The sequence below is a fragment of the Cyrtonyx montezumae genome, unplaced genomic scaffold (assembly GCF_038088225.1).
Source record: "Cyrtonyx montezumae isolate F1298 unplaced genomic scaffold, pur_monq_1.0 scaffold_8, whole genome shotgun sequence".
Taxonomy (NCBI): domain Eukaryota; kingdom Metazoa; phylum Chordata; class Aves; order Galliformes; family Odontophoridae; genus Cyrtonyx; species Cyrtonyx montezumae.
The window spans coordinates 111,653,075-111,674,361 of record NW_027072089.1 but is presented as its reverse complement, the minus strand read 5'-3'; the positions used below and the strand labels follow the sequence as shown (position 1 = coordinate 111,674,361).

General features: G+C 39.7%; 1 protein-coding gene across 1 annotated transcript in view; it reads right to left on the bottom strand.

Moving 5' to 3' along the window:
- The window catches only part of SKAP2 (src kinase associated phosphoprotein 2), a 110,002-nt gene extending 91,244 nt beyond the window's left edge, over positions 1-18,758 (bottom strand). Inside the window, exons 1-3 of the mRNA XM_065752927.1 lie at positions 18,612-18,758; positions 8,616-8,721; positions 6,401-6,426 (exon numbers count right to left, since the gene is read on the bottom strand). Of these exons, the coding sequence (XP_065608999.1) occupies positions 6,401-6,426; positions 8,616-8,721; positions 18,612-18,657 (178 nt within the window). The 5' untranslated portion in view covers positions 18,658-18,758. The remainder of the gene's footprint in view (positions 1-6,400; positions 6,427-8,615; positions 8,722-18,611) is intronic.
- Positions 18,759-21,287: the final 2,529 nt, after the last annotated feature.

The following is a 21,287-nucleotide window of genomic DNA, read 5'->3' as shown; positions in this document are numbered from 1 at the left end:
ACGTTCTCCTCCATCAAGGTGCTGCACTGCAGTTTATACTTCACCTCCCAGAGACGGCTAGATAGAATTGCATTTGAAATTATCAGTGCTGCTCCTTAAGCAGTCAGAGGAGTCAGTGTTGAGCAGCACAAGCCACTACTCTCTTCAGGTGCCAAGTACCTAAAAATACACCCAAAAAGCACCAATAAATTAAAGAAAAGCATTCAACTTTCATTTATGTAATAGAAAACCGAACTACAAAGCAACAATGGGCATCAGGTAAATGTATCCAATGCAATTTGCGGGCATAATTGAAAGCATTACTGCCTAATCAGACTTCTAAAAGCAAAGCATGCTCAAATGAAATGTCTATAGACTCATTAGTTGGCAGCCATTCCATTACAATCACACATAATGTCAGTAGTGCCTTGAACTTGTGCCAATGACAACAGCATAAATTTTGCATCTCATTTCTGTGGTCATAAAATTAATGATCAGTTTAAAAATACTTCTCTGCAAAAGTTATTGCACAAAGAAATGACACGAATGTGTCCCTGTTATGTATTCACAAGGATAATTAAGGAGCTGATGCTCATTAATATTGTTTGTTTCCCCAGAATATTGTATAACTTATCCAGAACTCGAAAAAAGTTTAATTAACAGTAGATACTTAATAGTTATAACAATAACTAAAATATGTATGCAGACTGATCCTATTCTCTAGATTCTGCAATTTAAACTAACTTCCTACAGGATTGATAGCAGAATCATTTTTTTCTTTTACGGATAGCATAAAACACAGTAAATTCCCCAGTAAATGCTACTTTTTCAGTTATAGCTCCTTTACTAATTTAGGAAACAATGTACACCAAAGGATAAATTATACCACATGAAGACCGTAGCATAAGATAAAACTCCCAATTGTAACAAGGGCTGCACTTTAGTCTCTGATTCCTATTCTGAAGATTTCCAACAGGTTTAGTTGGTACAAGCTGAACATAATGAACAGGACCATATTATTTAAGAAGGATTCAGTTTAAAAAAAAAAACCGTCAGGAATTCATTTTTATCTGCAATAGTCTGATTACAGTAAGCCTTAGAGATACTTAAGCCACTAAATCTAAGAAAAGGCAAACAAGATACTTCAGCCAATGCCTCTGAAAGACACTGTTGCTCAGTAGAGGTTCTCAGATCACTAAAAACTCAGTTCAGATAGAGTGATGCATAGAAATTGCTCAAATAAAGCAACTCATGAAAATAAAGAGACGTGCAGGTCAAAACATCCTGCTTCCTGCCAATTCAAGAGCTCCCACATCACAGCAGGCTGCCGTAACTGCCTTCTGTCCAACCTCTGCTGTGGTAAAAGCACACTGAGCAAAGGGCTCCACAAAGCCACCATGCAAATAAATACAAGGTTCTCACTTACACAGGTTTGCACAAAAAATAGCTGGACAAAGTTGCTTTCAAATTGGCACAAGCCAGCTTCAGCCCCTTGATAACAGAAGCTGATTTTTAATTTTTATTATTATTTTTTTTTTAGGATGCTACCATCTCAACCAGTAAGAACACATTCCTGGAAGATAACTGGTGATAACCACTCTCTCAATGTATGCCTTGCCACTTTGCTAGTTTTTAATGGCTTGTTTTGTAAAGGTCAAGTAGGAATCTTCTAGCGGTTAAACAATACTGGAACAACCTTCGGTTCTGTAAGCAAATATGCTTCAAGCAAAAAAAAAGTAATGAGTTTTACTTGCTGAGCATCCAGTGAGGCTGCCTGTCCTTCAGATGATGCATATCAGGATAAGACCATTCTATGGTGCACTGGTGGTTGTTTCTTGTGCTGCTGGAAATTGTACTTGGCATAGACACTTCCCAGATAACAGCTGCATATAGCTGAAAGGGACAGTGCAGTGACCTGCTACCGTGAAACACTCCAGACTTCCAGGATAAAGGAGTATTTGGCACATTTTTACTGCATCTGATGGTCTCTCTAGAAATACATCATGATGACCCTCAAAGGACTGCAGCACAACTAAGCCACCTCTTTCCCATTTATGGTTAGCTACTACTGATGTACTTATGCTCCTGACTGATAACTCAACAGCTTTAAAATACAGAACTCTTGTCCACCACCGCTCTAACCACCACAAGCTACTGCTTCCCCTTCTCAACTCCAAAATGACTTCTAAAACTCTGCTGCTATTCCCCGAAAAACAGTATATGGTGTCAGAAACTGAACTATCACTTCCACACAAAACAGAAAAACCAAAGCCTTTGTATAGACCACTACTCTCAGCCTTCTATCTCCCAGGAGCAGGGGTCTCGGCCTCCAAACACCAGCTGCTTTGACAGGAGCCACAATGGCATCCAAATCATTTAAAGGTTTCCTATAGGTGCTCCAAAATCACATGCAGAACACCATTGATGCTCTAAAGGCGTAAGTTTAACTTCCCTGAAAGTAAAGGAAAATGAAAACGAAGGAGTGGACCTTCACCAGACTCAAAAGCAGTAACTCAGCAAACACCACATCATACTTTTCTGAATAAATTACTGCCAAAGTCATGTGTCACAGATCAGAAATGAGGTGTACCACAAGCGTTATGGGGGGAACTTGTTCTGAAAATTGCTGTATTATGACTGGACTTGACTAGTGCTTTTGGTGTTTCACTTCAAATACTGAGTCAACTTTATATTTTTTGTGAAAAACTGATTAAATATATATATTACTAAAATAAATGTAAAGAACAGACAGCAAGTGAAGTTCAAACACGAGTACAGTTTCTAGGGCTCTGAGTGCTTCTGCCAACATTAGCACTATTTTTAGCATAACTTGAAAACAAGGTTCTATTAACTAAACATTTTGGCAACCATGGTATTGATACAATTAATCTCAAAACACAAATGTCAAAAACTGTATTAACTCAGAATCTTTGACAAAGTCCAGCTTTCTATATCCTTAGTGGAATACCAATCTTATTAAAAATGAATCCAATTTGTATGAAAACTGTCTCAGTTTCCATGTTCCTTCTCACTTCTAAGATCAAGAACAGGTCATCTTGAATGTGACTGTGGCTTTCTGGGTTTGCTTAACCTGCTTCAAATTCAAAAAGAAAAAAAATACACAGGGTAAGAGTAAAAGAAGTTTCAACTAAGTTCCTTAACCTAAGAATAAAATACTCAATGTAATATAAATAGGTTTGTGGAAATATTAGTGTTTTTTATACCAATATAACTGGTCATGAGAAGAAACAAATCAGCATTCTGCTCAACTGTAAACATCAACATAGAATTACTTAATTGTGTGATATGTAACCTATTTTCCTGTATTATGAATTTAACATGTTACATTTTCACATGCATCCACATCCCCTAAATAGTTTCTAATTTTTCAGTATGTGGGTACTGAAGAATGTATTTGTTACTCTGCATAGCAACCAAACAGGCAGCAACATAAAAAAGCTTATTTTTTAAGAGGATGCAAGAAAGGCTCAGTTTCATCACTTTGGTTGTAAAGAAGTACAGATGCGTTTTCTGAAAAGCTGAGATATGTAAGTGGATGATTTCAGCTTTAAGACACCACGTTCTACTTACTCAAAGGTTCTTCCATTTTTACTTAAATTTTTGTTTTAAACATCCTTGTCTTTTCTTTCTGAAGATTAGATTCTGTATGCTACTGGCCAAAGCCCATACAACAAGAACTCACATACAATACCTTGGGCAAATAGACTTGTCACTACGTGCTGAGTCAGTAGAACTTTGAGAGCAAGTAATGATGAAAGGAAGTGGAGTGACAAGCTGATGTCCACACAGCATATCTGTGGAACAACTTACAAGCTGACAGAGCTACTGTTTGAGAGAACAGAGTCCCATGCCATTATATTTTATAGGAAATAAAAGAACAGAGAAAATGTTAGTCCACTTCTTTCAGCCATCAAATGACACTTCTGGATGACTCTGGAATGCTGACAGATCACAACATTCCTGAAAACAGTCCATATCATACGATAATACACAGTGATGATACTACACAGAATGAATCTTTCCTCACCCTTCCTTTTAGCTAAAAAAAAAAAAAAGACCATTAAGAAATGGAGATGGAGTAATTTGCTACAATGAACAGTAAATACAAGTTTTAACTGCATGGTAGTGGGTCAGGTTTTTTTCTCCTTTCATATTTCTTTTCAATACAGTGACCACATTTCTGACTCCATCACCATTCCTTTCTCACTTTATTTTTTGAGACACTCTCTTCTCTCTCTGGAGACAGGGAAGAAAAGGGAAGGTGTCTGGCCATATCAGTTTTAAATCTTCTGTTTTCCACTTTCCAGCATGGAAGTGTACACATAGGTACAGAATGTGCACAAAAGTTGACCTTGTAACAGAGCAGCGGTTGCAGCTGAACTCCAGTAGCTGGCACAGAAACCAACTGCTCACCTCCGTGTGATGTGCACTTTGTTCTACACCTACATGAGTCATGCTTAATTTGCACAGGCCTTAAGTAAGAATGACATTATCAAATAAAGTTTATTATATACTTCCTGATCTCCAGAGATTACACTGACAGTTCATACCACTCAACCACATTCCCTCAAATATTTTGCAAATAAGAGCAGGCTCACTTCCCAATAATTTTTCATATTTATGCTCAAAAATCACAAGAATTTAGAGAACTTTATCCTTGTTTGCAGAAAACAATGGTGTAACTTTAAAGTCCTCTTATTTTATTAACAAATACTGAACAAAATCTAAAACATCAGCATTTACAAGCTTCACCATCTGTACAGTTACAGCATCTGAACCTAAGAGACACATTATGAAAGTTAAACTAAAACAGCAATATATCCTTCTTAGGAAGCAAATATACTCTTATAAAAGCAATATATTTGAATAAAATTTTCACAGAAATCAGAGCAGTCTTTGTAGTAACAATTACAAACTGTATCCATTAAATCACACATTCTACAGAAGATAAAATCTTATCTTTAATAAAAATAATTTTCCTCCTTTCAGAAGAAATTCTGCATGAAGTTACCAGTGAAGAAAGTAAATACACTTGGAATTTCTTGAACTTATAAAAAGTACTCTCTTCCCCGTAGCCAACCCTCACATTTAATAGAATCACAGACTTAGTTATCTATCAGCTTCTGAAAAAGAACGTTTTCCAAAAAGTCAGGTGCATTTGTAATTAAACAACCATTCACCTATTTTCATGTTGGCTGTTTTCTCTATAAATTAGCATTTGATTTTTCCACCCTTAGTTCTGTTGGGCAATAAGAGAAAAAGAGAAACTTCTGTAAGGGTACTCAAGTTCAACACAAAAAATAGCAACAATACCAATGTCATCTTTTAAAGAATCACAGATTGAATTCACAAAATCTTGGCAAACTTTGTAAAGTTGCATTTTCTCATCCAGTTTAACTGTTAGACCTCGTTGACTTAAAAAGCAGTAAGAGATGCATGGACTTGTTGTGCCTTGTTATAACATTACTTGCCTGAATATGACTTTACATATTTTCATTTTATCAGGAGGCACAAAGTAGTTCACACATTTGAACATCCCAGCTCCAAAACAGAAAGCTCCCCAGCCAGTGCAAGATGTGGAGCTTTGCACAAGCTTTTTTGACCTCACAGTGTGACCCTCATACCAGCATCCACAGGCTATAGGTCATGACCTCAAGAATTAGCATCATGGAAATAAGAGCCCCACCAGGTTTAGTTACAGAATAGGAGTTTGTTGCTACAGTGTTCTAAGTCTTTCCTAAACTGAGCTCTGCAGCTTTGTCTTAACTCCACCAGAAGATAATAGATAACCCACACTTCAGTTTTCATTACCAGCACACTAAATAGTCTCCTCTCCAACTAAAGGTCTGGAATTCTGCTACACTATGAAAACATTCATTCACTGTGGATCGAAAGCCAATATCATATTGCCACCAGCTGAGCCTATTAAAAGGTTAAAGAAATACCACTGTGTAGTTGAAGACTTTTGCAACCCCTGTTAGGAAGAGGTTGAAATAAATTATGTCTGTTAACATTTTATCTCCCAAGCAGATTATTTTGTATATACGTCCTCTGAAAATAAATAAATAAATGAAATAAAAATGCACCTGCATCACATGGTCACATGCAATGCTAAGCTCTAACTAAATCAGATATAAACTACATTTATATTAAATTCTGAGGTGTTTTTCTAACCTTCACTCTTTTCTAAGCATTCTCAGATGCATTTAAGGAAGGAAACAAACCCAGCCCAGTGATGGCTCAGCAAGAACTAAAACTTGGGAGCTCTTTGCTGTTTCCCTCAGCAGGTGGAGCTAGCGGCCTCGGCCAAGCAACACACACTTGAGCGTTTAAAAACAAGTCTGACAGTCTGTCACAGAGCAAAAATATACAGCAGTGGGAAAAAATGCATGAGATTTACCTTTATCCTGGAATTCTTGTAGGTAACTGCAAAAGAAGAAGAAACGACATCATGCAACACACGCTAGCAAATCCACAATAATAAACACAGTATAAAATGATTCCTAGTTTTCTGCAGCTTCTGTGGTTGAAACTTAGCAGTGAAACCTTTCCATAGTTTCATTTTTGGCTATATTTTTTAATATTTAAAATTAGTCTCTCCCTTTTACATTTGCAGTAGTGAGAAGGCTTAGTCATTGTAAAGAAGACAAAACCAAAACCAGGTAAGTCAGACTGTCCTAGGTTTATACATCTACTCAGATATCATACGAACAAACAGATGCATCTCTTCTGCTGAAATTATTTCAAAAATTTCTAAGTAAAACCCACTATGTAAATCCTAAAAATAACATAATAGGTTAGCAAGAAAAAATATACAAGGTGTAGTTTTGGTTGCAGTATTCTATCAAATCCGAAAAAAAAGAATTAATAATTAACCATAAATGAAAAGTTGATGCACACTTAAATGTAAAATCATTTTAAAACACAAAGACATCTATATAATGCCTAAGAGAATATCTATCATCCCATGAGGAAGAAAAACTGCTTCTTCAGACAAAACTATCTTAGGATATGCTTTGATGTGTAAGGATAAAAAAAAAAAATCACAGCAAAATTATGTAAAATAGCCACTCAAGAAGCACATACTTGTGGGAAAGGAGATTTCACCAGAAGTTACCAGCAAATGAAACGCAGCTGCCAAGGCCATCTTTATGGACAATAAGCAGTGGTACATATATCGGACTAGTCAGGAAGGAGATGCTTACAAGGAATTAGAAGGAGAGAAAGGAATGGTCTGCGGATAAGAGACAGAAATACAGAGATGAAAGGCCAAATCTAACAAATCCCACATAGCAAGTAGCAGCAGTACTTTGGCACAGCACAATACGTGGGATGAAACACTCAGACTATGAGAACATGCACATATTTTGTATCCTGCATGAACAGCAAAATGCTGCTAAGAGTGACTAGTATTAGAGAAGACCAGGGAGAAATTAGAAATTAAAATAAGACATAAAATCATAGGGTCATATAAGTAAATAGGAAGGGATTCAGTGGCAGCTGAGCTCCTAACTGCAGGTTCCCACCTTTGATACTTCATTATCATAAAAAAAAATAGACTGTTGAGTCATAGGATGGAAGAAAACAAGTCAGCAGGGCTGGATCTGAAAGTCATCTGTACAATACCAGTCAGCTCAATAACCCAAACAGAAAGCACAGATAGATAAAGACAATATCCTGCTCCCTTCAAAAAACAAACAGCAAATGCAGAAAATACCATAAGCATTTACAGCCCTAATCAAATGCATAAAAATTTTCAATTTCAAAATATTGGGGCACATATCATGTCTTCCCACAGTTTGTGTGACACTGAGAACAATGCCCTTGCCAGATGGTTGTGCTGTGCTTGAAACTGTAACCAAGTGACCACAGATGCAGGAGCATGTCAAAGTAAGGCTTAGGAGGCAGCCAACAGGAGTGACTTATAGGAAAACACTCAGGGAACAATCATCAAAAAAAGAACAGCAAGTACTAAACTATCTCCTAGTAGATTTGAGTTGGAAGAAAAGAAATTTTGCAAAGAACACTTTTGTAGCACCAACTATAGCCATCTCCCGAGAAAAATTGTTTTTACCGATGTTAAATTACAACATAACTGAGTCTGAAAACATACTAAATTAAAAAACTGTCACAGTACTTCAATATGTTAACATTGTTGAAACATACTTAACATCTACAGTTCCAAGTTCTGCTTCAACTTTCTATTGGAGCTAAACAATAGCCTATGTAGTAACGCAAACTCAGCATCCAGCAGTGCTGCTTAACACCAGCTGAGGATAGCAAAAGGAAGCTCATTCCTTCTTCCTATGCATTGTATTTCCCATACTTTAATGAATCTCACCAAAGTGGAGGTGAAGGGAAGCTCAAAGTATCGAGCTTGCTGCAGTGTTCTGAGCCCTGACTGCAATTCAAACATGACAAATTCTTATGGTTTTGATTCTTATTGAATCCTAGCAGCTTCATCAAGATAGAAAGATTTAAATTCAAACATAGGACCTAAACAGATAATGTTGCTAGCAATTAACAAAAGATTGTGGGGTTTGGTTTATTTATTTATTAAACTAAGTTACATGTAAGTTACTTCAAAGCATACTAAATCCATGAAGTTCACTTACCTTGCCTTAACATCTTTTAACTTCTTAAGAAGAATATCCTTTTTTTCTTTTGCTTTCTTAGACAAATTTTCTCCTTTTAGGGTCTGGGAAATAAACGTGTCGACATCTAAATCAGAAAAAGAAGAAAAAGATGTATACCTCGGTAAGGATACGTAGTGCTGTAATGAGTTCGTCCAGCTACTACTATGAAGAAACTAAGAAAATTATTTTCAGGCCTACACCCAGCACAGTTAGCAGGCTTTTCCTATACTAAATGGGATATAATTTGTTCTCTGATCTACTTACGCTTAGCACAGCAAATCCTATAGTGACATTTGATTCTCGCTCACTTAATTATGCCAAGTAAGCCCTAATAAATTGCAGTGCTATAACAATTACTTTCCATCACCTAAAGTATGGGATAAAGCTAAAACGTGGAAATAGCCTTTATGCACATATTACTGCCATGTTATTTCAGAAGATCACGTTACAAAAATGGCTGAGTAGTTCACTCTTTCAGCAGTAGTGCCTATCCAGCCACTAATACAGGTCACTTATTGGTTCCAGTATTTTCAAATGCTCTCACACTGTCTCTCCAGCTCCCTGCACAACTAAGGTTCGTATCCAAAGCTTTAACCTGGCAGACAATCAAATAGATGTGATAATAACCAAACTGAAATAGTCAAGATGCGTATGTGCTCGACTTCACGTACACTTGCAAAATCACAAAATAAAATTCTAACCTGCATCGCATTTGTTTTATTCCTATGCAGAAGATGTCTTTATATAGGGATGTACAAACAAAGCATCCCATTAAAGCTACTGTGCTTCTTTGTAATATAGTAAACACCCACTGCACAGAATAAAAATACTGCACTGACTGAAAATTTTGGTGAGTGTAAGTCTTCTAGTAGTATGTTTCTTGGTTAGCAAAAATAATTGCCCACATTTACTGTAATAACTTCACATAGTTACCAATACCATATGGCTACCTGGAAAACTGTAGAAGTTCTGCTTCACAACAACAACCAGCAAAAATTTGCTCATTAATTTCTGCTGCATGGTTAACACCTACTCATTCAAGAAGTGAAAACAAATGCAAGTCACAAACACCTCTATTGAGACATTTCTCCCACATACACACTCCAACATAACCTGTATACATACAGGCAGACACGGCTAGTTCTATTTTAGTTCTGTAACTTCTCAAAACAGACAAAACATTTCATATTGAAAATAGAGAAACTGTCAATTAAGCACTCAAATGTTCACAAGTAATAACATTTTAAAGCATTATATTAATACTGACTGCAGATTTCCTAACTGAAAGCTTGAATTACCTGTTTTTGTCTCTCTACAAACCAGAAGCTCAATAGAAACAAGTCACCCTTTTCCTTCCAAGTTGCAAGAAAGTTAAGTTTCTCTTTGAGAATGCTAGCATAGCCATTACAAAGATTTCATGCTTCATAATTTATCACAGTATTATTACTTAGATGGACTCACTGTCTTAACAAGACATGGCATTAACTTAAAAAATGAAGTTTTCAGAGTTCTAAATAACACTATGTTCCCCCTGCCTGTAATACAGAGAGAGAAGCTTCCCCAACACAATTTTCAAAGCAGATCCAAAGACAAAAGAAAATCTCAGTTCTACATCATTGCTTCTGCAAAAGGCCAGAAGAAAAGGCACTTGGAGCATCTACTAATAAAACCTCCAGACTCATTCCCAACAGCCTCTATGCCATAGTGAACCATACATTAAAACATTTTGTCCTAACACACAGAAAACTTCATCAAGGGAGCAAGTAAAGGCCCACACAGTCACAAAATCCTGGCCAGCCACAAAAACATCTTTAGTTGAAAGGCAAGATACATTTGCTCCTGAGAGCAGAAGCCAAAACTGCTAACAGTTTTTGTCAATGAAACCCAACAGGAATAACCTTTTGCTTCGAAAGGGACATCCTGATCAAATACCTGTTCCTTCATATCTTTATATATTTATTTCAAAAATCTGACACTGCTTCTAAGTTCTGCTTCAGCAACATGTGAAACCTTGGAGCAATTACATGGATTTATATGTAAGTAATCTTCAGCCATGAACTGATCACCAAACTTCGCCTCTGAAGTCCTCATTTGGAGGAAAAGCTCAGAACCCAGAGAACTCTGCCATCTCAGGTTCTGACTGACTGTCAGAGCTTTCTTTAATCATTAATATTGAGAAAATTAAGGGGCATGGGAGTGAAGAGAAACAAGGCTTATTGTCACAAAGAAGAATTAACAGTTCTGGCTTAGACGCACTGCAGAGATGAAAAACCTGAGGACTGAATACCTTGCCTCTTCTTTTCTGGAAAAGCTTGGACTTCAAAAGCAGAAATACTGCTGATTTTTCAGCCACTGAGGTAAAGGGCAAATGTAGATCTTCACATATTCCAGTAAAAGAAGATAGTACTGGCTGGAGGAGAGGGACACAGACAGGACAGCAAGAGCACACAAGCCCCTTACAAGTTTGTCCCTAAACAGCAGCAATTACGGGTAAGACATCCCTAGGATGCTGATGTCTTCTCCATCCTGTGAGACTGCAAAACAAATTCTAGAAGTTTAGGTGGCTACAGGCAGAATGGACCATGCTCACCACAGAATGCTGTCATTTACATGTGTTCAGAGAAGGTACAAATATAGCTCAATTCATCACAACCCCGAAATATGAAGACAGACCTGATGTACATATCTGTAGCAGTATGCCAAAGCAGCAATATCCTTAAAAATACCACATTACCATATAATACATTTTCCTAACTACTGACAATTACCCAGAATGATATCCATCTTTCTCAAGCCATCTCCTGATCATGCATTGTAAATTCACTCCTGATGTGCCAGATGCACACGAGATGAGTCACTTATTGTAATCAACTCTGGACAAGAAAAGCAAGAAAAATCTAAGTTATGATCATTACTTCACCATCAGCACATGTACACCTCCCTGAATATACAAGAAACAGTCCCAGCTTTCAGATAAAGCTTCATCATTGGCTTCACATAAAGGAATGTTCACTTAATGCCTACAGCATTTCTCAAAGCGATTTACCTTACAATAGGACTCTGGACTTCAGTGTGATAGATGCAAGTCTCATATGGTGAACTTGAGACAGAATATCATACAGAAGCAGCAAAACGTGTCCACTTCAAGGCTATTCTAGTCACCAATTTGCTCTTCCTTCTTCAGGATGATCAAAAACTTTCTCTCTAACCTAGTTTAATGTTGTGCAAAAAATGAAAGTTAAAGCCACTAATCACAAGCACCTGAGTGTAAATGCATTTCCTTTCTGCCTCGGTAGCATTTGACTCATTGACAAATTGTTAAAAATGAAAAGAAAAACACCTCTTTAAACAGGTTCCTGATTTAAAAGCAGTATTACTCATCAGTTCCCCTGCAATGAATGAACAAAACGATGCATTCCCATCCATTGCTTCTACCAAACTTAGCAGCTATTTAGTAGCAGCACACAATGCAGAGGACATATTGCAGAGACCAGGTTGCCTCAGTTAACTGTTTGCATTAAAAATAACAGTTTCAATAAGAAATACATCTTGAAACTCCTTCAACACTTCTTAAAGTTTTTAAGCCTGCATGTTAAACTGTTACATGGCCTGAATACACTACTTAATGCTCTGTTTCTAAAAGTTCATTATTTCAACTGTCTGAACCACACCCCAGAGAAATTATTTGCCTACAGAAATGAACAACAGATACAGAACTGAAAGAGCCAATTGATAAGATTCACTCACAAATTGCTCTGACAATACAGGTTGCAAACATAGAAATGAGAAGTCACAACAGCAAAGCTTTGTGCCCTTCAACCGTCTCATGTAGTTCAAGGCTCAATGGCCACTTCACACAACCAGCAAAAGCTGAAAGGTCATTTTCATTTTGTTTTCAGCTGCACTCCTCTTAGGAGGAAAAAGTGTCAGATTGTTTTTACTTCCACTGTTAAACAATTCTGTGCTTCTCCTTGCTTCAAATGATAAACAGATAACACTGCCAGTCTTTTACATCTTTAAGGCTATTTCCTTTAATAAAATCTGAAACCAAACATCTTTTTCAAGAACACTGTGGACTTCCACCTCAAGCAAGTGCTGCATTTAAGAGCACTAATCATAAACCCTAGCATTTTGTTGTTTACCCTCCTTAACACAAGGATCATCAGTTGTACTTAATGAACATGTATCCTGATCTCAGAACTCCCAAAACATTATGCCAAGGTCACAGACCATGGCCCAGGCCTTCCTTTCTCCCCACCTTCCGCAGATAACCAAAATATTGTCCATCACAGTACCAGAATGAGTCATTGCTTCACCACCTGGTGAGCTCATACCACTGACAGAGAATGATGAGACAGGTGTGCTTCCATTCCCATGGTAGGGAATGCACACAGCCACTTTCAGGTGACCTGGTGTGAATGCAGTCTTGTGGCTCAGGGCTGGACATATGTCTGCTATGTGATGAAGGACAGTTGGATGGGGTCACCTGGCAGATGCACTCCAAGTCACACCAGAAGGGAACAGCAGGTCAGCAGAACAATGCACAGGGCCACCAGCATCCTCTAATCTCTCTCCTCCACGTTAAAGATGGGGAGAGCCAGGAGCTGGCAACAAGTCAGGGAATTTTGAAAGGCAAGACAACTGTTCCTGAAGCAAGCTAGGCACATTTGTGCACACACACTTCTTGGACACAAGCAACATCAAACAGAATGACACTTATTTTCCAGCTTTACAGTGTCTAGCATTAGAAAACAATTAATTCATCGGATTTCAAACTTCTTCTACAAGCCATCAATGCAGAGCAGGCCCAGAGACAAATTATCAAGCAATATCTGTGACTCCCTGTCCCCCTGCACATAAATCCGGCTCCTCTGGATGCAAGAAACATTTGAGGATTTTGCTTTTGCTCTCTCCTCATTCCCTCCCAACTATATTCAAGCATCTCTCTCCAGAGCTTGCTAAACTAGCTATCTATACATAAATATAAATATACACACATACATACAAAAAAAAAAAAAAAGATGTAAAATAAAAGTGACTGACTCCAGAACCTTTAAAAATAATCACACTGATCTGGTCCAATAAGTAGGTGAACATTCCTTGTAGCATGAAGTGCTGGAAAGGAACACCTTTGGAAACTGTTGCATCTTTAACCTCCAAAAGGAAGGCTACTTTGTGGCTTTGCTGCCAAGAGCAGTGAATACACTGAAAATTACTGACACTCAACAATTTCTGTTAGTGGTTTAGGAAGCAGAAGTACACCTAAGACTTCTCAAATGAAGGAAGCATTAAAGTTAAAACAAGATAGCTCTTAAAAGAAGTTAAATAAAATCATCATCATCAATGAATACAATCTCATTGACCAAATAGCTGAACATCTCTCTCCATTAAGTAGGCAAGAAAAGACCAAGCTGTTACACATTAAGCTTATCCTTAAAAAACCATGCTAGTACAAGTCATGATCAAGTTACAAAGTGATTCCAAATGAACTATAATAAAAAATGTTAAGGATTAACCTAAAGATTTACACTGTATGCTACATTATGCTGCATCTATTGTGGTTTGTTGACATACGATTATGAAAGAAACCTAAACCCAGTCAGATGAGAAAGATAGACTCCACGTTAATTGAAAAAGACAAACTAAGTGAATAATGAGTATATAAAAAACAGCCTATGCCATTTTTATCACCTACATATGACACTTACACTCAAATTTATGGCAGAGACAATTGAACTATGTTTCAAATCACTGGAGGTTATTTCTTACCAGGAATGCCTCTGTGCCGTTTTTCACCTCGCCGTTTCTATTCTTATTCCATTACTATCCGAATACAAATATATTACCAGAGCTGTAAATACCTGTCTACTTAGAAGATGTCTAGTATAATCACCCAGGTTTATCTTGCAAAGTCAGAGTCTTCATGAACGCCTGTTCTTGCTGAAAGCCACAGAAACATGAAAAGGATGCTTTAAACCATAAAAGAGAAAAGTTTTAAACAAGACCATCCTTTTAAAAATCAAGCCAGCCAATGAAGAAGAGCTACACTGAACCTAGGTGGTTGTTCTTACAATGGGAGCAGAAGGAACAAGTCCAGCAACAGCTGACAAGGAGATCAAAAAGGACTCTTAGTTTCCTCTAGGCACCAGAAAAAAATAACTGCATAGTGCACAACAACGAAATGTAAGCATAAGTACACTTTCTCAAGTTATGCACTGGATCTACCATCTCATAGCTTTCTCACCTTGGCAAGTTCTGCATGCTGTTTTCAAGATGTAACTGGAGCAGGTAAAAAATACTAACACGAGCACAAATTTAAAATAAATCACAGTGGAATAAGGCAATTTGGACAACACAACTATGAATTAAAAAAAAACTAAATAATGTCTGGGTAGACGTCTGGGTGGAGACAGCCTCTAAGGCAAGAAGAGAGGTTTTGTTTAGCTTTGGGTTGTTGGTTTGTTGTTTTTCTGTAGAACAAGAAAAAATGGACATGGAACCTTATATCCCAACTCTATGTGGGCTAAAGAAAGAGTTTCATTCTACTTTCATAGTTAAAAAAACCTTTAAAACTTACAGCATATGAAAACAGAAGATTAAAACTAGAAATGCTGTGAAATCTGAAAGGAGAACTGAAAGAAAAACTCTTGGGTATAGTTATGGATGTTACAAAGATTAGAGGAAAAGATGTAAAAGATGTAAATGCTATAAAGATATTTATATGTCACAACGCTACCAAAAACTTTCAAAAAATAATCTCAACTCTATCTCCATAATACCCCAATCAAGATGCCAGAAGGCACCAGTCTGATTTACATTACACAAGGAAAACAAATGTGCCCCTGGAAAGAAAGCAGCCTCTGAACTCCTTCTCAGCTATGGAAAAATCAGAGCTCACTGAGTGCATCAAGTAGTAAGCAAAAAATAAAAACAAGCTAGCCTCCAACAATCTACATAACCATAACTGCAAGAAAAAAACATAAGCAACCTCCCACTCTGCCAAGTACCCACAAAAAGATTCTGAACATACAAACAACTGAGGAGACCTTCTCAAAAGGAGAGGAGGCATAGCAGGCCTCCCTCACTAAATTCCAAAGGCTCAGGCATCATCTAGAAGGTGCAGAGTCATGGAAGAGAATGAGGAGATCACACACACTACCTCACACCTCTCAGGTGTGAAGCAAGACATAAGTGAGCTGCAAAATGACTTTCTCCCCTCACCCAAAGCTCAACCCATGACCAGAGGACCCTGATTTTGCTGCCAGTGTTTCCCTCCTGCTACTTAGGCGAGCCATAGAGAGGTCAGGATTGTGAAATCTCAACAACCTCTGCAATAAACCCATTGCCTCACTGACCTTCCCCCTTCAACTTCACAGAAACAGCTTCCCCTTCTTCCAAGTGATGTGGTTAGCCCCGAGCTCAAGCCGTGCTTCTGCCTGGAACATTTCAGCACCACTGACAAGCAGCCACAGTGACCTTGCCAGCACGTGTGACAGAATTTGTTTTTGCATTAAAGATATAATATTGTTTGGGTTCAAAGTAAAGCACTCACAAGTCAGAAAGTTTCCCATGCAACTCTAATTCATCCCCTGGTGTTTACTCCCATTATCACCATGTTTAACTCCAGGAGCACTTAGCATGTTTTCCAGTAGGACCCTACTTGTTCAGTCTGCGGGGGGACACTACTCCAACAATCAATCAAGGCTAAGCAGGGATAAGGAAATCCATATGACTGCTGCTCTGCTTGCTCTTGCAGTTGGAAAAAGCAGGCAAAAAAGACTGAAGACAGGAAAAAGAATACAATATTCATGAGATTTTGAATCTGCCACTGCCTCGCTACTATGTGAACACTGACCTAAAAGAGGGTGCTTGGCACTAGGCACTAACCACATGTTCAGAACATGATATGAAGAAGTGCCAGGCACTCATAATGGCCACTGAATAGAGACATCTGACCAGCGTTATTTTCTAGAGAAGCCAGGGAAGCATGGAGCCAGCTGAATTTCAATTCCACTTCTGTTCCACCATTGATCATTTTTGTGACCCCAGATCACATCTTGTTTATTACACTAATTTTAGCGATGGAAAAACAATATTCTCTCATCTCAAAAAGGTGTTGAATCAATACCTGCAAGCCATTAAAATAATACATTAAGAAGCATACTCGAAGAAGAGCATGCAGAAATGACTATCTATTCACTACAGATTCTGTACTGTACAAGAGTTGCTTAATGAATAGTAAAGATATTACACAGCTCTCTTCCTTCCTCCATTACCATAAATATTCAGTACATTAATAGTTTGGCCTAGAAGAAGCAAGGCACTGTATAATTAAGGATTACCAGAACCTAAGTGTATGCAGGAATGAACTGCTCATAGACTGAACTACTCTAATTTCTAACTTTCTCACAACTTTTCTTGTAATGTTAAAAAAAAAGAGAGAGGTTAACACACTAACTGTGTACAGTAATCCTTTATTCTTTAAGAACAGAATAGGATTACTGACTTTTTACACTGCATAACCACAGTTATCCTTACATTTGTTTCCCTTTGATAATTCTGCAAGTAAGAATTATTGGTTCCTCACTATCTCCACTCTGCTAGGTTTCTGCTTGCTCTATAATTATGTTGTCATAAAACTAGTAAATGTCAAGTTGATTTTGCACTGAGTCCCAGAACAAAATCACATGTGAATATAAACTAAATGAAAAATACTGTTACAGTTTGAGGCATGTATTATGTAGTGTTTACAATACCATAATAATGAAAAAGATTTAAAGACTGGCAGTAAATCATCCCACTCTGCTGACTTCAGTATTATAGACAGTGCTGATGAAACCACCTTGATTTTTTCCAAAAGAGCTGCACCCACTGCACAACACGGGATATCCATTTATAACCCAGGCTATTGATCACAGTGAGCTTATGCACACCCTCTCTTGAGGGAAAGCAGGTGTAAACACCTCCACTTCAGAGCACCAACTTCTGTTTCACTCTTTCCACAGCTGACAAAGCTGAGCAAAGGGCAAGGTGTATAGGGAAGGCACTGTGACAAAAACCAAGCCGCAGAGTGGAGTTACCATGCCTAACATGATACCATCCTCCCTAAGTTTCTAAGAGCAACTTCACCAAGTGAAAGTAGCTCTTATACAAATGAAAACTTAACAGGACCTTAAGTTCCAAATACACTACCACAGAAACTACAAGGGTTAGGTAAAAGCCTCTAAGGTTAACTTTCTCATTGCTATTAATTAGGAGCCCATCCCATGATAAGAAGTCAGCAGAAGCTCTCCTTTTCTTCCAGTGGCATTTCACGTTGGTTTTACTACAGAGAGAACATGACCTCCAAATAACACACTTCTCATCAGTCGTCACTACAACCCTTCAGGACAGCTAGCAGAGGAACTTTCAGGATAACGTTGCCCGGCAAAAGCAAAGCATTTCCAGTGCTAACTCTTACCACCAACGCCTTTAAGAACTGAGCAGTGCCCAAAGGCGAGGAGCTGTACCATATGCTCCAGCGGGTGCCGTGCCTCATAGCTGAGCACTCCTCCCACAGACAAGCTGTACAGAGGCACAGCTAACTTGAACGGCTTTGACAGAACCGCTCAAGTTCCTCTGCCAGAAGGAGAAGTTCTCAAAAGAGACTCTCCCAGGCACGGTGAAATCCTGAAGCCCCTCCTAAGGCACCGCTGGCGACCCTGCGGGCGAGAAGCCCTCTCCTCAGGATGCCCTACCACACCGCAGCCACGCTGAGCCCGCTCCAGCCGGCGGTGCTCCAGCAGCGGGACAGCCCTGCTCGTGGCAGCGCCCGGAAGGAGGAGGAAGCCGCCCTGGGAGGGCGAGGAGCACGGAGCGGGCGCTACTAAGCGCCGTGGGCTACCCCAGCCCGCACCGGCCAGTCATGGCCCGCCCCGCACCGCCCGCCCCCCGGGAAGCCCTCCCCTCTTCCTGCCCTCCTTCCGCCCGCCGTACCTGCCAGGAGGCCGCAGACGTCCTCGGGGATAGCGGCGCCGTGCATGCTGCGGGCGGACCCCGCGGGCAGCTCGCCTGGGCCGTGCCCCGGCCTCGGCCCCGCCGGGGAGGAAACGACAACCCCGCCCCGCGGCTGCGACGGTGCGGCCTAAAGCTGGCGGGGCGAGGCTTCGAGCAGAGAGGCGGGGCTTCGAGCAGAGAGGCGGGGCTTCGAGCAGAGAGGCGGGGCTTCGAGCAGAGAGGCGGGGCTTCGAGCAGAGAGGCGGGGCTTCGCCCCCCAGAGCCGCGCGTGCGCCTCCGCCATCCCTGTGTTTACACTCACTGCTGGGTGTCCCCCGGAGCAACGCTTCCGCCACGAGGGATCACCGTCCACGTGACCTACGCCGGAAATCGTGTTGCTTCACGACGCCGTGCGGACCCGCCCCTCTTGCCAGAACCAAGCGCGGCGCTTAGCAGGGATCATCTCACCTCCGCACAGCAAGAGGTTGACTATTGGATGAGGGGCCCGGAAGTCGCTCTCTGATTGGCCCATTGGTGGTCATGTGCTTCCTAAGCTGAGGGCGAGTTCCATCCGGCTCTCCAAACAGGGCAGGGCGGCAGTGGGGGGTGGGGCTGGTGTTGGCTCGGCTGCTGGGTGTGAAGGGCGATAACGATTGGGTACCGCGTCAGTACTCGTTGCAGGGATCGCAGTGCAGACTTCAGCTTGCAGGTGGGATAGCACTGCTGAGGGAACAAGGCGGAGAGAACGCTGACCTCAGCACTGCAGGTTGCCCAGCTTCCCTTTTCACCTGCTGCCAGTGTCAGGGCCTAGGATAGCAGATCACAGAATCTTTGAGGTTGAAAAAGACCACTAAGATCACGAAGTCCAACCATCAGCACGTCCCCACCATGCCCACTGCCCATTCTTGAACACCTACAGGAATGGTGACTCCACCGTTTCCCTGATCAGTCTGTCCCAGTGCATCACCACTCTATCAGAGAAGAATTTTTTTCTGATATCCAACCTGAACTTCCCCTGGTGGAGCTTAAGGCCGTTATCTGCAAAAAGATGCCAACCCCTAACTTGCTACAACCTCCTTTCAGGTAGTTGTACAGAGCAAATCGCAACCCTGCCTCAGCCCCGTGTTCCAACAGCTGCAGCTGGCAAAGTAAGGCCACATAACCTGAGCAGAGGAAATGACACGCACACATAGAGAAATGGAAAGTGGTTGGGATAGCAGTGGACAGAGGTGTGGTCATTGAGCAACACAGCTGTGCCAGCACTGAAGAAGAGCCAACCTTGTAGAACTGTTTTGCTCACAGGGACAGCTGTGCTGCGTTTTGCCAGCAAATCTCTAGTCATCTGTATTTGGAATTCAACAGTGATGTCATGTGTTTAGTGTAGTAATGTCCCAAGTAAACCTAGCATGTGCTTCTTTGACCTTGGTGGTTTTGGCTATAGCTATGTTGGTAATAGAAAATGTTTGTGTTGGAGGTGCACTTATGTTAGCACATCTGTATGTCCTACCAGTGTAAAAAAAATAAAAATAAAAAAAACCTCAAGATAAAAAGTACTATTTATAAAATGTCTCCTTTGCTTCAGTATACCTATATTAATCCCAGCTGGCAGTACATCTGTATCAGTCTGATATTAAACAGTTCCTTACTTTGGCTGATGTAGTTATGCCCGCAGAATTCTGTGTTGTAGACATAGTGTTAGATTGTATGGTTCTTCTGACCTCTCACATCCCTTTTAATTGTATAGCACAACTCATTTCAAACACATCTGGGTTTTCAAAGCATTGCAGCTTTATTACGTGATTTTATGGCCATCTTGACTGAAACTGAAGCAGTTAACTAGCTGATCTGTATAATGTTGCAATCATTTCTATGTTAGTTCTCTTATTTCAGAATAAACATGAATGTGAATCTGGGTTCCTATGTGTATATCTAGATCTTGCATTTTTTGTTTGTATGAATACCCACTACCCATCCATTTCAAGAGCATGTTTGATTAATTTCCTTTAGTTGGCAACAAGGGCCCCTCGGGCTTGTGTTAAATTACACATTTCATACATGCAGTCTTGGGAAGCTGCTGTGAAGAACAGGAAAATGGCTTCCAGTTTAATTTGCTTGCCATTTTCCAGGTTAATCTTAATCCTGCTTTTGTATGTTGATTTTATGGCTCCATCCATTTCTGTTCCAGAAATAAGTCAAAGGTGTCACCTGAACTCTGTTGTAGTCTTTGTTTTGAGATCTCTTTTCCTGATAATTTTTTCCATATGTTTACCATTTGTATGAGCTTTCCTGGGGTTCCAGAAAATAAAATGAGAAGAATAACTTACCTTTATTATTTTCCATCCCCCCTACTCACTATGGATTTTTTTTTCTACTTTTTTTTTTTTCCTTAAAGACCTCCTTGTTGCAGTGAAGACCAGCCCATCACACAGTTGGTAAGATTTGTGACTCAGGCCTATTTTAAGCCTTGTTAAGTTCCAGATTTACTCTTAGTTCCCTAATTTTTAAATCTACCGCTAATAGGAAGCATAATTCAAAACAGACTCCTTCATTGAAATGTCTGGCTTCACAGCCATTTCAGCCTGTTTTCTGAGAATTCCACAGCTTATACCTCATCTAAACCAGACATACTGTCTTGCTTAATCAAGCTCATAGATCAAGGATTCTTGATGTTTGGGT